Genomic DNA, 19080 nt, shown 5'->3' with positions numbered 1-19080 from the left:
GCCGCTCGGCTAGTTGGGGCTGGACCGCCTCCTCCGGAAGTGGCTTGGAGGCTGTTGTGCTGGTGTTGTCTGCCCTCGGAAAGGTACTTGGGTGTGCCGTTCTGACATGGCGGACCCTAAACCCTGCTACCCCTGCTCCTCCATCGAGGACGACTTCAACTATGGCAGCTGCGTGGCCTCCGCCAGCGTGCACATCCGAATGGGTACGTCGCCGGGCCCGTCTCGGCCGCGCCTAGTCGGTCCCGCCGCGCCGCCGGCCTCTGAGGCGAGCATCCTCACCGGCCGGGCTCGGGGGAGAGCGCGGGTGTCCTGGGGTTCAGAGGGCAGCCTTCCCTTCTCCTGCCAGCCCCGCCGGCTCGGAGGAAGAGCGTTCTCCCTCCGCAGGGGCTCAGCGGGAGAGGAGGTGGTTCCCCAGCTGTGCGCTCAGAAACCGGAACCCATCGTGCCTTAAACCCTGTGTTCGGTGGGGAAGGGGACAGTTGAAAACCTCAGTAGCCTGAATTTGGCATCTTTCAGTTAAGAGAAACCTAGGGTTATTTTTTTGGTTAAAATAAGTTTATTATGTTATCATCGTGACATATACGTGAATGGAGTTATCTGCTTGGATGTTTTTGGTTTAGGGGGTGTGAACTTGTTTCCAGGTTCCAACGTTCTTGTCTTCTTTGCTGGATTCTAAGAACTGTGAGGGCAGGGACCATATCTATCTCGTTTACTGTTTCCTCTCTGCAAGACCTAAAACTCAACATAGATGTGAGGATTATTGAGGCATTTGCTGGAAATGGAAGTTTCCTAGGTCAATCAAAATGCCATGTTAGTTATAAGTTATTATGTAATATCCCGCGGGTAGAAATTATTTTGAATTTAAAATGCTCAGCTTCATGTAAGTGGAATTCATTGTCCGCTCTAGTTCAGCCAATTGATCACAGAAGCTGCAGCAGATTTTCATCCTATCCGGCAGCTGGAACTTGTTCTGGGAGAGGACTTATGAAGCGCTCATGTGCTAAGAATCTTGATCTGTATTTCTGGAAGTGAATTTTGGATCTATTTTGGCAATAGAACTCAGTTTTTTTAATAAAATTTTTTTAAAATTGTGGTAAAATACATACTACATTAAAAATTTATCATCTTAACCATTTTTAAGTGTACAGTTCAGTGTGTAGTGTTAAATATATTCACATTGTTATGCAACTAATCACCAGAACTTTTTCATCTTGCAAAACTGAAACTCTGTACCCATCAAACAACTTGCCACTTTCCCCTCTCCCAAGCCCCACCACTCTACTTTTTTGTTTTATGAATTTGACCACTCTAGATAACTTCATATAAGTGGAATCATCAGTATTCGTCTTTTTGTGACTAGTATATTTCAATTAGCATATTTTCAGGGTGTGTTCATTTTATAGCATGCGTCAGAGTTTCCTTTTTAAGGCTGAATAATTTTCCATTGTATTATTTGTATATCAGGAAAATACAATTTTCCATTGTATTACTTCTATTATTGCACCCTCACCAACACTGAGATCATCAAACTTTTTAGTATCTGGCAATCTGGTAGATCAGGGGTTGGCAAACATTTTCTACAAAGGGCCAAATGGTAAATATTTTCAGCTTTGTGGGTTCTAAGGACACTGTGGCACAGCTCTGCCATCATGGTGCAAGAGCAGCCATAGAGGACACACACATGACAGTGTGACTGTGCCCAGTAACGCCTACAAGGTCAGGTGATGTGCTGGGTTCCGCCCTTAGCTGTAGTTTACTGACTCTTGTTGTGTTACTGACTCTGTACTTTACTGACTCTTGTTATCTTGTTTTAATCTACATTTCTTTAGCTAGGTGAGTGCAGGTGAGCGTTTTTCTTTGTTTACGCAACTTTCTTGGGCTCCCTACCAATATTAGGGATATAGCAGTAACCAGATAATATTTCAGTTCTCTAGAGCTGTTATTTGGGTGGAGGAGTAGGGGAGATAGACCCTAAACAGTCAAGCAAACAAATAGACTACTAACAGTGATAAGTTCTCTGAAGAAAAGAAACAGTGATGGAGTAGACTCTAGGGTCTAGAATAGCAGCAGTTTTAGTTCAGGAATGGCCAGGAAAAGAACTCGTAAAGGAGATGGCAGTTGTGTTGTACTGGAAGGAGCTAGCCAGGTGTATTAGTTATCTATTGCTTTATTAAAAATTACCCCAAATTTTAGACGCTTAAAACAACACATAGTTTTTACCTCACACAGTTTCTGAGAGTCAGGAATCTGGGAGAGGTTTAGCTAGGTGGCTGTGGCGCAGGGTGTCTCATGAGAGTCCACTCAAGGTGTGGGCTGGGACTGCAATCAGCTAAGGCTTGACTAGTCTGGAGGATCCGCTTCCTGGAAACCTCATTCATGCAGATGTTGACAGAGGCCTTAGTTCTTTGCCACATGACATTTCCATAGGCTGCATGAGTGTCATGGGCATGGTGGCTGGCTTCCTCGAGAGCAAGCAATCCGTGAGAGACCATGGAGGAAGCTACAGTGTCTTTTATGACCTAGTCAGGGCAGTCCCACACACCATCACATCTTCCTTATTGTATTTATTAGAAGCAAGTTCCTAAGTCCAGTCCACATTCAAGGGGAGGGTATTTAGGCTCCACCTTTTGAAGATGTGTCAAAGAACTTACAGGCATATTTATTTCCCTCTGGCTACAAATTATTTTTCTTTCTTCCACATGCAAGCTAAGCCCCTCTAAAAGTCTTATCCTATTATAACATCAGCTCAAAGTTCAGAATCTTGTTATCTAAAGGTATGGATGAGGCTCCTTGCCTATGGTTCCTTAAGTATAGCTCGTATGAGTACATTTCCTCTCAGACTCTGTGGAACTAAAGAATTTTTTAATTACCTGTATCCACACACCCAACATCCAAAGGTAAGACAAGCATAATTTGGTGGTATTTTTGCCAATAAAATTCTTCAGAAAACTTTGTGGGTCTCCTATGATTCTTACTGAGGTTCACTCCATTAGATAAAAGCCACACCCAAATGTCTTAGAGTGAGTTTTGGCTGAGATGATGAGTGACTGTTTCCTCAAGCCTCTCAGAAGCCCTATTGTTTGAATGATTTTTTCTGAGGTACAATGTTGGATATTTGTGAGGTTCGTTTTGTTTTGTTTTCTTTTTGGCCGCACCACGCGGCGTGTGGGATCTTAGTTCCCTGACCAGGGCTGGAACTCATGCCCCCTGCAGTGGAAGCGCAGAGTCTTAACCACTGGACCGCCAGGTAAGTCCCTTTGTGAGGTTCTAACAAAGGATTTTATCATCACATGCTGTGTCATCTTGCATTTTAGTATGAGCAGCAAGAAGGCAGCAAGTGCATGCTCTGTCTGGAAATCTCCTTACCTTGATCACCACTTCATTAGGCACATCTTCTACTTTCCATGTTCCCACAGGTGACAGTGTTGCTAAATTTTTGCCAGTACATAACAAGGATTCTGTTTCCTCCAGTTTCCATAAGATTTTCCTCTCTTTACGTCCTTACCCACAGCCTCTGTAAAGGCATCATCCTTCTATAGTTTCTTCAAGGCTCTTTGAGCTTTTACCTCAAAGACCTACCCACTTCTACCCACTACCTGGTTCCAAAGCCTCTTCCATATTTTAGGTTTTTGGTACAGCAGCATCCCACTTCCAGGTACCAAAATCTGTATTAGTCTTTATTGCTGTGTAACAAATTACCACAAAACTTACTGGCTTGAGTAAATGTTTATTATCAGTTTTTAAGAACCAGGCAGCTGAGAGATTCTAGCTCAGGATTTGTCATAGGTGTAGTCAGGATGCTGGCTGAGGCTGCAGTCATCTGAAGTCCTGACTGGTGGTGAAGGATACGCTTGCAGGAAGGCACACTCACATCACTATTAGCAGAAGGCTTCAGTTTCTCACTGGCTGTTGGCAGGAGACCTCACTTTCTCATGGATCTTTCCAGAGGGCTGCTTGAGGTTTCTCACAGCATTGGCAGCTGGCTTCTCCTACAGTGTTCATTCTCAGTGGGGACAACCTCCAAGAGGGTGAAAATTGGTTCCTGAGGTGGAGAGCAAAAAATCTCAGGTATTTCAATGGTTTGTAGCCTTCCAAAGAGTTGTGATACATAAACATATGTACAGTATATTTGTGGCATTAAAATTTTTTTTTTAATTTGGCCATGGCACGTGGCTTTTGGGATCCTAGTTCCCCGACCAGGGATTGAACCTGGGCCCTCAGCAGTGAAAGTGTGGCGTCCTCACCACTGGACTGCCAGGGAAGTCCCTGTGGCATTAAAATTTTATTGGAGGGCTATTAGGATAAAAACGTTCAGAAGGCTTCTTAGATGGGCAATTAAAAATAAGGTTGATAAACACTGCTCTAGAGCAAGTGATCTAAGAAAGAGCAAGTAGGTAGCCATATTGCCTTAAAAAGTTTTTTTATTGAGGTATAGTTGACAGGTGTTGCCTTTTATGACTTAGAAATAATACACACTGCCACTTCTGCCTTATTCTTTTTGTTAGAAGTGAGTCACTTGAAGGAAGTGTCAGAAGTTAAGCCATCATTTCATGTAAAGAATGATAAGGGCATTTCAGGCAGAGGAAACAGCAAGGGCAAAGGCCCAGAAGCAGGAAGGATTTGGCATGTTTGGGGAGCAGAAAGGTGGCTAGTGAGGGTAATGCATGGTGAGGAAAAGGAAGAGTAGTATATGAGATGAGTTCAGAGAGGTTCCATATCATGTAGGGCCTGTAGGCCCCATAAAATCTTCAAAGTTTTATTCTAAGTTTAAGGGAAGCCATTAAAAGTAGTTAAGCAGGGAGTCACGTGATATGGATTACGTTACAAAAAGATTGCTGACAGCTGTGGAGAATGGGTTGGGCCTACAGGTGGGACCAGTAAAAGCACAGAGACCAATTAGAAGGCTGCTTTAATAGTCCAGGTGAGAGATCATAAGACTGACTGGAGAGGCTGCAGAGACCAGAGGTGGTCGACTTTGCAGGTGGAAGCTATGGTAGTTGTTGATGGATTGGGAAAAGGGAGGGGAATGAGAGATGACTCCTACATTTTTGGCTTGGGGGATGTTGGTGCTGGTTACAGATTGGGTAGAAATGAAGAGTTCCTGGTTTAGCCTGTTAAGTTTGAGTAGAAAGGGGAGAAGTAGAAGGGGAGAAATTAGGACTCAAAAAAAAAAAAAAGAAATTGAAAGATTGTTGTTTGGCTTGTTTTCTTTTCATATCAGATCTTTTATTTTTCCCTGTGAGCTGCGTATGTATATCTTTTGCCACTTTTTATGTTAGTTATTCAAAATGGGTATCAGGTGTTACTTTTTGTGAGATTTTATTTAAGTTCTCATTTTTAAAGAGTATAGAAAAGCTGTGATTTAGAGTATCTGCATAAGGATTATTTTTATGATGAATTTATTGGCTTAGCATAGGTTTCCTTTTTTTTTTTTTTTGATTTTATTTTTGGCTGCGTTGGGTCTTCGTTGCTGCGTGTGGGCTTTCTCTAGTTGCGGCGAGTGGGGGCTACTCTTTGTTGCGGTGCGCGGGCTTCTCGTTGCGGTGGCTTCTCTTGTTGCAGAGCACGGGCTCTAGGTGCACGGGATTCAGTAGTTGTGGCTCGCGGGCCCTAGAGCGCAGGCTCAGTGGTTGTGGCTCCCGGGCCCTAGAGCGTGAGCTCAGTAGTTGTGGCACACGGGCTTAGTTGCTCCGCGGCATGTGGGATCTTCCCGGACCAGGGCTTGAACCCGTGTCCCCTGCATTGGCAGGCGGATTCTTAAGCACTGTGCCACCAGCGAAGCCCCCTGCATAGGTTTCTTTAAAATGTTTTTCTATTACAAAAGTAATAAATATTTATTGGTGATATATTAAAAAAACAGATTAGCAAAGAACTGAACATGGAAATCACCCTCAGTCATACTGCCCAAAGAAAACCATTATTAACACGTTCACTTGTATTCTTCCAGTCTTTTATCACATATGCACTTGTGCACACGCACATATACAAATAAACATTAAACACACTGTTTTGACTGTAGAACAGGTCCATAAAATGTTAAGGATTAACATTGACTTTCACCGCTTAACTGAGAATATATATTATGTGCAATGGGTTTGAGTTACATAAGGTACATTGTAGGGTATCAGAAGTAAAGAATATGATCTTTTTACAGTCCAGAAAACCCCTTGGGGGAATAATGGTTTGACCTTTGGTTTAGAATTAAATTTGCGGAAACATAGCCCAAATAACATTGTCTATGGCATATTCTTTGCTTTTTTGAAAAAGGCAGAAACGACTTCCCAAAGCTTGCAGACACCAGGGCCTTTTTAAGAAAGTAAGTTGTAGATTGGTTGTGGAGATGAACACTATTTATCTTCTTTTTGTTCAAGATTACCTCTGCCTAGGCCAAAGTAGGACTGATTCTCACTGTGATTGTGAGTCACTGGTTACGATATATGTTCATTAAAACCTGTTTAAGACATGAGGAAAAACTCACTATGTTTTGGAAAGGGTGCCAGAAGGAAACACTGATTAAGATTTAATTGCGGGGTCTTTAAGAATTAAATCTTTAGTATTTATGAAAATTCCCTTATTCTTACGAAATACTTATTTTATTATTCGATATTTGTCAGACATGCCGTCAAAGCACTTCATCATTCCTTGAGGAACCAGGTCTTTGGTAGGAATTTTTTTCAAAGAGAACATTTATCATATTCGCCTTGTCATGAGAGTCAAGAGACAATATCACATCTTTTGTTGGGTAAAAGTCATTCAATAGTGTTTTTCTTGCCTAAGAACAATGCTCTATAGAAGTTATGTGGCTCCATTATTGTTTCAGAATAAGACCTTTTCCCTGACTGGCAAGATTCACTTTTCATTAATTCAATATAAGTTTATTTAAAAGCATATAAAATTTAATGAGTATTTATTCTGTGCCAACTCCTTGGCTGGGTGCTAGGAGTATAAAAATTAATATTATCCTATTATTAGGGAGCTTTTTAGTCTTTACAGTCTAATAGTGAAAGACAATTAGATGTATCACTATAAAATAAAGTGACTAGAAGTATATTTAGGGTCCCTTGGGAACATGAGGAGGAACATTTAATTCAGACTGGGGAACTGAGAAAGGCTGAATTTTTTTTTTTAACATTTATTTATTTATTTGTTTGGCTGCATCGGGTCTTAGTTGTGGCCTGCGGGATCTTTTAGTTGCGGCATGCAGGCTCTTAAATGTGGCATGCCAGATCTAGTTCCCTGACCAGGGATCGAACACAGGCCCCCTGCAGTGGGAGTGCCGAGTCTTAACCAATGGACCACTAGGGAAGTCCCGAGAAAGGGTGAATCTTGAAAGATGATTAGCAGTTTGTTAAGGAGAGGTGAGAACTGTTGTTAATGTTTTGTTTCTGAAGCTGGTGGTGAGTTGGGTGTTCACTGTATCATTTATGTCATCTGTAGCTCAGAAGACGTTAATAAGTATTTTTAGATCATTAGGCCTTGGAGTTGATATTTGGAGTTGATATATGGATGTCGGTAATATTTTGAAAGTAAGAATTTCTTATATAGAAACTAGAGGTAAAGGTACTAGAAGTGAGAAATAAAAATAGGTGAGTGAAAATAAGTTTAAATATTGTTTGCCTTTTATGGAGAAATTCATTTTGGGGAAACATTTGTATTGCTTGGAAATTAAGATTTCTTTTTTAATTTTATATCTAACCATATGCTTTCTATTCCTGCTTTTCAGTTTCAACATAGCTTTGTTCTTTAAAATGTTCTGTTTTTAATCTTTTGCTTTGTTGTATGTTTTACAAATATGCATTTAATGTTTTCTTTTTATTTTGATGAAAACATTTGTATTCTGGCCCATTAACTTAATTTTTTTTAAGCTCATGCTTCCTGGAGGATAGTTATCACTTAAAATTTTTGATTTTTGGGGGCGGCGTTGTTTTGTTTTTAGTTTTAGTTACAGGTTGCATTATTTGGATTAAGATTTTAAAAAGAATTCATATAACAAGTTAATGTTTCTAAGAAGAAATTTGATCTTGCTGTTCTTTGATAAATGCTTAAGAAAATAGTCATGTGTAACTTTTTTCTCTTTCAGGCTTTCTAAGAAAAGTCTACAGCATCCTTTCTCTGCAAGTTCTCTTAACTACAGTGACATCCACGTTTTTTTTATACTTTGATTCTATACGGACATTTGTTCATGAAAGGTAAGGTAATGACATGGTTTTGAATCATTTTCAGCCGTTGCATATCACTGAAAGGGCATAATATGAGCAAAGTTAGTTTTTTTTTTCTATTAACTTTTAAGGTTAGAACGTAAAAAAGGTTCATTATTAGCTCTTGTAAATAAGTTTTGATAAGGAAAATGTTCTACGATATGGTATTTACCTCTAAACTTTTTAGCTTAATTTCATAGGGTTAAGTCCTCATTTCCTGGAATAGTGTTAAGAATTTTTAACTGTGTATGCAGTTTTTCTAAGTCTTAGTTTTTTGTGTGTTTATTAGACTTATGCCCTGTCCCCAAAGCCCAAGACAGTGCTTGAAAAGTAAAGGTACTTAAAAAACGTTTAACTTACCTTAGTGTTGGTTCACAATTAGGAAATTTTCACTGAAAAGTTTTCAAAGGAGTTCCGTATGATTCATCCCTAATTTGTTTAAGATCTGACCTCCAAAATAATTATTTCCACGGCTAAAAGTAATATAGGTTCTTTATATTAAAGGAAAGGAAAAGTAGAGAATGAATATTTTCTTAGAAGTAGATAATTTCTATTCTCCCTTTACAAAAGGGGAATCTTGAACTATTAGTTTGCTATTTGGAGTAAAGTTCTTTAATTTAAATTACAGCTATATAGTAAATACCCTAAAAAAGTAGTTAGGTATAAAATTGGTTTATTATTTAATAGTTTTTATGTATTGTATTTTAGTTTAAAAAAGCAGTATGCTAATTGCAAAAATTATTCAAGTATGTTAGAAGTTCATGAAGTAAAAAGGCTAAGTCTTCCCCATTCATGGTGGGGAAGATTCTTCTTTTTTTTTTTTTAATTAATTTTTATTTATTTATTTATTTTTGGCTGCATTGGGTCTTTGTTCTTGCTCACGGACTTTCTCTAGTTGCGACGGATGTGGGCTACTCTTTGTTGCAGTGTGTCGGCTTCTCATTGCAGTGGCTTCTCTTGCGGAGCCTGCGGGATTCAGTAATTGTGGCATGTGGGCTCAGTAGTTGTGGCTCACAGGCTCTAGAGCGCAGGCTCAGTAGTTGTGGTACATGGGCTTATTGCTCTGAGGCATGTGGGATCTTTCCGGACCAGGGCTCTAACCTGTGTCCCCTGCATTGAAAGGCAGATTCTTAACCACTGCGCCACCAGGGAAGTCCCTGTGGGGAAGATTCTTTGTCTTCCTGCTCCTCCCCATCTCACAGTCCTCAAATTTTCCCCATGGAAAAATAATTTCTTTTGACAGTTTGGTGTAGAGCCTTTCAGATTTTTTTTTCCTGTACTTTCACAAATACATAGACAAATTTTATTAAATTGGATAAAACTATAGTATTTTTAAACTTGAGAATGATTTAATTTTTTGTCTTTCAGTCCTGCCTTAATTTTGGTGTGTGCCCTTGGATCTTTGGGTTTGATTTTAGCCTTGACTTTAAACAGACATAAGCATCCCCTTAACCTGTACCTGCTTTTTGGATTTGTGAGTACTTTGACAATATCTGTTCCTTTAACATTTATTCCTGAGTTTTAAATTTATTTATTTAATTGAATGCATATACATGTGTTACAGTAACAGAACAAAATTAATGAGTTTTTTAAAAAAATTCAAGGCTTTACCTTTATGATAATCTTCTATCAGATAAAATCTAACTAGAGTAAGCATATAAAACAAAGATATGTAATTAAGGGGAAAGAGAAGCTAGAGGATGAAGCTCAATATCCCTAACTCTTATTTAGGATATGAGTTTAGCTACTTTTGACATGGCTTAAACAATGACAAAATAACAATGGCTTAAACAAGATGGTTTACTTCTCTTTCATATAAAAATCTGAGTGACTGTTTAGGGAAGTTCTCAGGGGCCCATTCATCTGCTGTGGTTCAGACATCTCTAAAGTGTTGCATGGTATAAGATAGCTCACCACCATATCTACATTCTATTCATTTATTTAAAAAAATGAAAAGAGAAAGGAGAGAGCAAGCCTTTTTGCTTTTTGAAGTTGTATGCCTCTCTGCTCACATTCTGTTGACTAGAATATAGTCTTGTGACCAGATCTAGCTGCAAGGGAGGCTGAAAAATGTAATGATTAATCTGAACAGTTGTGTGTTGAGGCAAAAATTCTGTTACTAAGGAAGAAAGAAAAAACGAATATTCAGAGACAGTTTAAGACTCTGCCACACCAAAGTACTACTTAAATATTTTATTCTTCCTGTGTTTATTTGTGTGAGGTAGTGAGGTTTTTATAAATGTGCATGTGATTTGCAGTTTCATTTTTATTTACATTATAGTGAGTGAGAATAATAGAATTTTCCATATTACTTTTAGAATCTTCCTGTTACAGATATGAAAAATCTAGTTGAGTTCAAGGAGTAATGGGATCACAGTTAGAATCTAAATATTCTCACAGGAGTTCCCTGGTGATCCAGTTGTTAGGATGTGGCGCTTTCACTGCGGTGGCCTGGGTTCAGTCGCTGGTCAGGGAACTAAGATCCTGCAAGTTGTGCTGCACAGCCAAAAAAAAAAGGAATTCTGAATATTCTCACTTAATACATTGAGGTCTCATTTTCATTATGGTGGGCTTATTATCTGTCCCATATACTTCACAAGGCTGCTCTGAAGCTAAAATGAGATCATGCATATGGAATCACATTGAACTCCTGGAAATTAGAACATGTACATAACATAGTATAAATTTTACATGCATCTATGTAATTTCAATTTCTTTTTTTTAGACACTGTTGGAAGCTCTGACTGTGGCCTTCGTTGGTAAGCCATAATTATGCTTCCATATGTTACAGTAACTTTTTAATGTTGGTAAATGTTTTGGATAAAGACGTGTTTGGGGCTAAAGCTTACCATCATGGAATGTCATATTAAAAAATATGGCATAGGATGAAGAATTCCTAAAATATAAGCAAAAATTAAATGTTTGTGTAGTTAACTGAGTTTAGAGGAAGTGGAAAAGAATTAGGAAGACAATAGGAATAAGAACAGTATTCATTTTGTTTATCCATTTGTGAAAATAAGACAACCATAGCTAATCTTTTCCCTTATTTAAAGGGAGCTTAGAAGAATTGATAACATGTTTGGAGCCATGTACTTTCATCACATAAGCTCAGTATCTCAAATTGTCTGCATTGAACTGTACTTTATTATTATATCCTCATATTTCATCAAATGGCACTACAAGAAACAGTGTTCATTTCTGTTTTGTATTTTGTGTTAAATATATATTTAAAAGGAAGTATCTGTTATAGTTACTTGATGTACTCTATGTAATGCCTCAAGTAAAAAGTTTTGTGATTTATTAACAATAAAAATTCTGATTAACTCAGAATGATTAATCTGGCATACTAAAAAGATCAGAATTGACTATTACTCTCAATAACAGTAAATTGTTGATCCTTATTGTTAATATATTTATCTCTTTCTGTTTTGTCATTACTATTTTTAACTTTTTTATGCCAGTTTTATTGAATCTATTTTTTGGTAATTCATCTCTTCCTTTTATAAAAGAATCAGAATATAAATAATAATAACAACTAAAAAAAATAGGGTTGAAATTTCTCAGCATAGAAAGGATTATTAATATTTACTTATTATTAGTGTTATTATCTATTAATGTTACTATTAATGTTATTATCAAGTCCATCTCTGTCTTCTCTGGCTCCCACCATTTGTAAGGGATGTAGGAGAGAGATTTATTTCAGGGTTATTGGAATCCACCTAATCTTACACTGAAATTTCTAATGAGAAGCAAAAGTGATTTCATGGTTTACCTTTTCTTTGTTCATCTTCCTAACCCTGTAATGGCATAAGTAGAGAAAGTCCAATTAGTTAGCATTTAGGAATAGAAAGAACTGAATAATTAATCCCCCTCAAATTAAAAATTACTTAAATGGTTTTGGGTTCAAAGTATGTAATTTCCTTTAAAGAGGTTATAATTTAGTATTCTGTTAAAATGTTAAGCAGTTGTATTACAGTAGCCATAGTCAATCCAGATGGTCATTCTAAAACTTCAGAAGGCAATTCGTTATATATTCAGTAAACCCCCAATAATGTACTCCAAGATAATGCAGATTTGGATATAAAGCAATTAGTGGTTGGTTTCTGTTCCCTATGGTATTGGTAAATGGCAGACAGCCCCAGACAGCCCCAATATTTTTCTTGCCTAGGAATTCCCAGCCAGCCACAGGACCCAGAACCATCCCTACTGATATATATATTTTTTTTTAACTTTTTATTTTATATTGGAGTATAGTTGATTAATAATGTTGTGTTAGTTTCAGGTGTACAACAAAGTGATTCAATTATACATATACATGTATCTATTCTTTTTCAAATTCTTTTCCCAATTAGGTTGTTATAGAATATCCTATTGATATTTAAGCCAGAGTTGACAGTCACCACTGTCAACTATGGTGATAAACTGCAGTGGGGACAGAAATGGGTGAGAATCATTTCACCATATCCCCCAAACTCCTAAACCAACTAGCTGTGTAATATCTGTCTAGTCATTTCTTTAACTTCATAATAACATGACCCCTTATGTTGTATATTTTGGAGCCTGTTTATTGCACTATGGGTGTGGTTTTACTGTACCAGTATTGAAGACTGAATAAGGAATCTTTCCATAATTGTTTTTATTAGCAAGTAGTACAGGACAAAATAAGGCATTTCTGTTATATGACAGAAAAAAAACTTTTTTTTTTTACATCCTCCCATACACTAACATTTCTTTTTTTAAAAAATTGAAGTATAGTTGATTTATAATATTTTATTAGTTTCAAGTGTACAAAGAAACCAATACTTTTTTTTTAACATCTTTATTGGGGTATAATTGCTTTACAACGGTGCGTTAGTTTCTGCTTTATAACAGAGTGAATCAGCTATACATATATCCCCATATCTCTTCCCTCTTGCGTCTCCCTCCCACCCTCCCTATCCCACCCCTCTAGGTGGTCACAAAGCACGAGCTGATCTCCCTGTGCTCTGTGGCTGCTTCCCACTAGAAAAAAACTTTTATATTGAGTATGTTTGTATGTATTTTAAATCCGTGTTTTGTAATTTTACAGTTACTTTCTATGATGTGTATATTGTTCTGCAAGCTTTTATACTGACTACTGCAGTATTTCTTGGCTTGACTGTATGTACTCTACAATCTAAGAGAGATTTCAGCAAATTTGGAGCAGGGTAAGTTATATATATCATGGTTATGATAGATAAGTATATTTAGTATTACCTAGTTTTGAGAGAAGTTCTATACTGTTAGCTTTGGATACTTTAAAAATGGAGGGTAATGAGAGGTCATCCCTTTGAGTACTCTCCCAGAGCATGCTAGGAGATGAAAAGTGGCTTTGAGTCTTTTGCTTGCCCCGTATTGAAAGGGAAGTGAATGCGAAAAAATTTAAGCCTTCTAGAGAGGCTAGGCTTGCATGCTTTATAAATGGTATGAAATTTGCCTAAATTATTTAGATCTTTGTCTTAGCATAACTGTTACCAAATGTTACCTCTACATCTTTGTGGCAAAAGCAAGGTAATTATGATCCAGGAGTCTTCATGAACTTTAAAATCTTTTTGATCCATCTAAATTAACCTGTATCATTCTTCAAACTAATTAATATAGGGAATGATCCTTTTTATACTAGGATAATGGTACTGTATCGCCCTCACCTTGGTAAGAATGCATAGACTCTTTCCTAAGTTCACAGTGGCCTTCTGTTGGCACATAATCACTCAAACATTTTCTGTTCTTTTTCCAGTTACAACACTAAAAATTTACAAGTGGTCTAGTTTTACAAAACTTTCTTTCCTCCTCCTTTTTTTCTGGTAATCCAGATTACCAGAAGTCTCTTGGGGGTAAAATACAGTTGGTCAGCCAACACTGACAATTGTGCAGGATGCTTATAGTTGTATTAGAATGGAGTTTGATTTAGGGAGAGGCAACATGTTTTTTTTTCCTTTCCTGTCTTATATGTATGTTGGTGGGGGGTGTTTTTTATATATTTGTATGTTATGTATGATTTATGATGTATATGTGGTTTCTCTCTCTGCTTCTTCCCATCCCAATCTCCATATGTACCCCTTCCTCCCATCCACTCTACTATAGACTCTAGAACTCCTTATATATCTTCCTTATATTTTAGCCTCTTCAGAATAAATTCTTTCTTCTTCCTTATCTCAGCTGAAACTCGATTCCTCCCTGAGAACACTGTTCTCTAGCTGCTCATTCCCCCACACCCTATGTTGTTTGGGATGGGGGGTTAGTATTGAAAACTGCTTCAGTCCCCTAATGCTCCTTTCATTGTTCCTCAGCATGCTGGACATTCATTGCTTTAAGGTTTATGCTGTCTGGCTATATGCTTCATACTCTTGCTCATTACTGTTACTCATTCCCTTTTTGGTCAAGCCTCCCTCATGCTTTAAAGACGATAGCATCAAACTGCATTTTAGGCCCATCCATCACCTTAGCTTCTTGATATCTCTGGACCTCTATCTACTTTGGCAGCTTTCATCTTCCTGCCGTGTCCACATCGTAGACGTCACATCATAGTGATTGTCATCACTAGGGGTTGTTCCATTGCTGAAATCTTAAATATCAGTGTCTCATTTTCTTTCTTCACCTTCTGTCCTCTATTTCTTTCATTTCTTTACTCCCACAACACCTGTCTCCTGTGCCTGTTCTTCAGCTACTGCTATTGCTGTTATAAACCACTCTTCATCTCAGACCTAAGAGTCGCATGTCTTCTACTTAACATCCATGAAATTCTGCCAGACTAACTTACTAGCTTACAAGTAGGTAAAATTTCAGTTGCCTTACAGTTCTTAATACCACCTTCCCCATACTTCTTGGTGCAGAAGCTTTGGAGTTTCCCTAGGGTTTAAGTATGAAAAAGCAGGTCCTGAGTCCTTTTCAATCCTGAAGGATCTATATGGTGAGGTGGCAAGATACATCAGTCTAACTTAAGTATACCAGATGTATCCAAGAAATTCTGTGGCCATTCCAGCAAGAAAACTGAGAGCTGGAATCTCACCATGCCCTTGATTCACCAAAGTGGATTATAATACTATGTATGTTTAATTTCTGATTTAATTCTGTTGTTAAAGAACATATTTTATATGATTTCAGTCTTTTGGCATTTATTGAGATTCATTTTATGATATCTTGGTAAATGTTCTTTGCGTACTAGAGGAGAATGTATATTTTGCTCTTGTTAGAGGAGTGTTTAATAAATGTCAATTAGGTCAAGTTGCTTGATAGCATTATTCAAGTCTTCTGCAGGCTTACTAATTTTCTGCCTGCTTATTCTATCAGTTAATGCAAAAGTGGTGTTGAAATCTCCAACTACAAGTATGGCTTGGTTTGTTTCTCCTATTAATTCTGTAAGTTTTGCTTCATGTTATTTGAAGCTCTGTTTTTATATGCATAAATATTCAGGATTGTATGTCCTCTTGATGATCCCCTTATCATCATGAAGGGGTTATCTCTGGTAATATTCTTGCCCTAAAATCTACTTTGTTAACATAGCCACCCCAGCTTTCTATTGATTGTGTTAGCATGGTATATCTTTTTCCATCCTTTTATATATAGCTTATTTGTGTCTTTAGAGTTAAAATCGTTTTCTCGCAGGCAGCATATGGTTGGATCTTACTTTTTGTCCAATCTGATCATCTCTGCTATTAATTGGCTTGTTTAGACCATTTATATTTAATGTGATTTTTGATATGGTTGGACTTAAGCCTACTCTGTTGCCACTTGTTTTCTTTCTGTTTGTCCTATCTATTCTTTGTTACTTTGTTTCTTTTCTCCTCTTTTTCTTTTGGATTATTTAATTCCATTCATCTCCTTTATTAGTTATTAGCTGTAGTTCTTTTAAATAGAGGTTGCTTTAGGTTTTACAGTATACATCTTTAAATTATCATAGTCTGCCTTCAAGAATATACCATTTCATGCGCAGTATACTTAGGTTGCTTCTCTTCTACCTTTGTGCTATTGTTGCCATAACTTTGTTCCACATATGTTATAAACCTCATGATACATTATTATTATTTTTGCTCTTTTATTTTTAACTCTTTAAGAGATTTAAAATATAGACAAAGCCTTTTATGTTCACCCACATATTTACTGTTTCTGTTGTTCTCCATTTCTTTGTGTAGATCCAAATTTCCGTCTAATATTTTTCTGTCTGAGGGATTTCCTTTTAACATTTCTTATAGTGCTGGTCTGTTAGTGTCAGCTTTTGTGTGTCTGCAGAAAAATCTTCATTTTACTTTTGTTTTTGAGAGTAATTTTTGCTGGTGCAGAATTCTAGGTTTGGGCTTTTTCTTGCTTTCAGTACTCTAAAGATGTCACTCCACTGTATTCTGGCTTGGGTAGTTCTGACAAGAAGTCTGCTTTTTTATCTTTGTGTCTCTACATAATATGTCTTTTATCCCCTAGCTACCTTTAACATTTCCTTCGTAATTTTCAGTAATATGATTAACATTTTCAGTAATCTGATTATGATATTCCTTGGTGTGTTTTTCTCACATTTCTTCTGCTTCTTGGATCTGTCAGTGTAAAGTTTTAATCAAATTTGGAACATTTTTGGCCATTATTTCTTCAAACATTTTTAAGTTCCCCTTCTTTCTCCTCTCTGTTGAGACTCCAACTACATATTTGCTAACCTTCTTGATGTTGTCCCACAGTTCACTGGTGCTCTGTTCATTTTTTTTTTCTAGCCTTTTTTTCTCTGATTCATTCTGGTTAGTGTCTGTTGCTGTTTTCAAGTTCAATAATCTTCTTCAGTGTCTAAACTGTTGTTAATCCCAATCACTCTAATGGATATGCATGTTCACAGAAAAATTTGTTATTGTTATTTGGTTAAAAAATGCAATTTTGTTTCATTTGTTCATTTATAGATTTTCTCTGTTCATTTATAGATTTTTAATTTCTAGAAGAATTAAAATACTTCTAATGATTTTTAGCTTATGTCAATATTTATGTTCCAATTGAAAACTTTAAAAATGATACTCTTAACTAGTTTTGTACACCATAAAAACAAATGTTGAATAGATAGCTGTTCTTTCCATTTCTGGGTGTTCTACAGTATTCATTGTACAGTAAAGAATTCTTACATTTCACTTATCAGGCAAATATCAGGATGGATTTATTTCTTCAGAAAATGTTGAATGGGTTTACAAAGTTTTTTGGTTAGGAACAATATTCTAAATTATTAATATTTTGTTTTTATAGACTATTTGCTACTTTGTGGATTTTGTGCTTGTCAGGAATCTTGAAGGTAAGTTGTTTTAGGATGGTAACTTGAAATATAAATAATCTCAGAAAGCTATAAGAAGCATCTTATGGTCAGACGCTTGGTTATAATTATCTGGGAACATTTGTATGTAGAATGAATTTAAAATGATATTTTAAAAAATCAAGGTCTTATGCCAATATTATTGATGGAAAGGAAGATGAATGAACAAAATGAGTTAAATTACATAGAAAGAGGCCCTCACTTGTAATTGCTAACCTTCAAGTGGCACATGTAATTCTGAATAAGAAATATATTTTAAATTATTTATATTTGGAATGCTACTGTTCAAAGTCAGGTGGGTAATTTAATAAAAGGAGGATATCCATTGGTTCATCCATTCACCCTTTCATACAACAGTAGTGGACCTGCCTTGCCTTTTTCTACTTTTAACATTTGTATTCAAAGTTGTACAGAATTATTAAATACATAGGTAGAATATATAACTTAAGAGCAAGTAACTTAAGTATTCTTTTTTTTTTTTTTTTTTTTTTTTTTTTTGCGGTACACGGGCCTCTCACTGCCGCGGCCTCTCCCGTTGCGGAGCACAGGCTCCGGACGCGCAGGCTCAGCGGCCATGGCTCACGGGCCCAGCCGCTCCGCGGCACGCGGGATCCTCCCGGACCGGGGCACGAACCCATGTCCCCTGCATCGGCAGGCGGACTCCCAACCACTGCGCCACCAGGGAAGCCCACTTAAGTATTCTTAATGCTGTTTTTAAATATAAAATTATTATTTTAATCTCTTGCCTATAGGTATTTTTTTACAGTGAGACAGTGGAGTTGGTCTTGGCTGCTGTAGGAGCCCTTCTTTTCTGTGGATTCATCATCTATGACACACACTCCTTGATGCATAGGCTGTCACCTGAAGAGTATGTATTAGCTGCCATCAGCCTCTACTTGGATATCATCAATCTATTCTTGCACCTGTTGCGGGTTTTGGAAGCAGTTAATAAAAAGTGATTGAAAGCAGTGTATAGAAACTGATTCATTAAGTAATAAAGTTTGAGATATAACTAACTATTAAATACTTTTAAGATTTTATTTGTATGCCATGTACTATATTATAAAGTATAAATCTCATTTAGAAAGGAAAAAGTATAAAAGATAAATTCCAGAGAATTATTCAGTATTAAAATTATATTAAAATGTTAATGACATTTCATTATTAAATGATATATTAAAAATTAAAATTCTGCTTGACAGTCAGATATTTTGACAAAATATTATTAGTTTTTTAAAGTATAGGTTTCATTTAAAACTTATAGCAGTATACCAGTGACCAATGAAACTTCGGCAAATTCCTGACTGCATTAGTTTGCTAGGGTGTCATAACAAAGTACCAAAGCACCAAAGAGTGCGTGGCTTAAACAGAAATTTATTTTATTACAGTTTTGGAGGTTAGAAGTCTGAGGTCAAGGTTGTCAGCAGGGTTGGTTTCTTCTGAGGCCTCTTTCTTGGCCGGTAGATGGTCATCTCTGTCTTCCCGTGGACTTCTCTCTGTACTTGTCTGTGTCCAAATTTCCTCTTCTTATAAGGACACCAGTCATATTGGATTAGGGCCCATCCTAATGACCTCAGTTTACTTTAACTA

At 37.0% G+C, this 19080-nt stretch overlaps 1 protein-coding gene across 2 annotated transcripts; it reads left to right on the top strand.

The window, feature by feature from the left end:
- The first annotated feature begins 24 nt into the window (after positions 1-24).
- On the top strand, positions 25-18514 carry TMBIM4 (transmembrane BAX inhibitor motif containing 4). Of its 2 annotated transcripts, XM_004276600.4 has the most exons (7): positions 29-203; positions 8081-8189; positions 9567-9672; positions 10924-10957; positions 13267-13384; positions 17427-17472; positions 18243-18514. In XM_004276600.4, the coding sequence occupies exons 1-7, from the start codon at positions 107-109 to the stop codon at positions 18447-18449; spliced, it is 717 nt and encodes a 238-aa protein (XP_004276648.1). In that variant the 5' UTR covers positions 29-106; the 3' UTR covers positions 18450-18514. The 2 variants fall into 2 exon arrangements, with proteins under 2 accessions (XP_033296458.1, XP_004276648.1); XM_033440567.2 differs by lacking the exon at positions 17427-17472 and having other exon boundaries at positions 25-203; positions 18265-18322.
- The last annotated feature ends 566 nt before the right edge of the window (positions 18515-19080 follow it).

This window comes from Orcinus orca, chromosome 11 (genome assembly GCF_937001465.1).
Source record: "Orcinus orca chromosome 11, mOrcOrc1.1, whole genome shotgun sequence".
In the NCBI taxonomy this organism is placed as follows: domain Eukaryota; kingdom Metazoa; phylum Chordata; class Mammalia; order Artiodactyla; family Delphinidae; genus Orcinus; species Orcinus orca.
The sequence above is the reverse complement of the archived record's forward strand: the minus strand, read 5'-3'. Positions and strand labels throughout refer to the sequence as shown.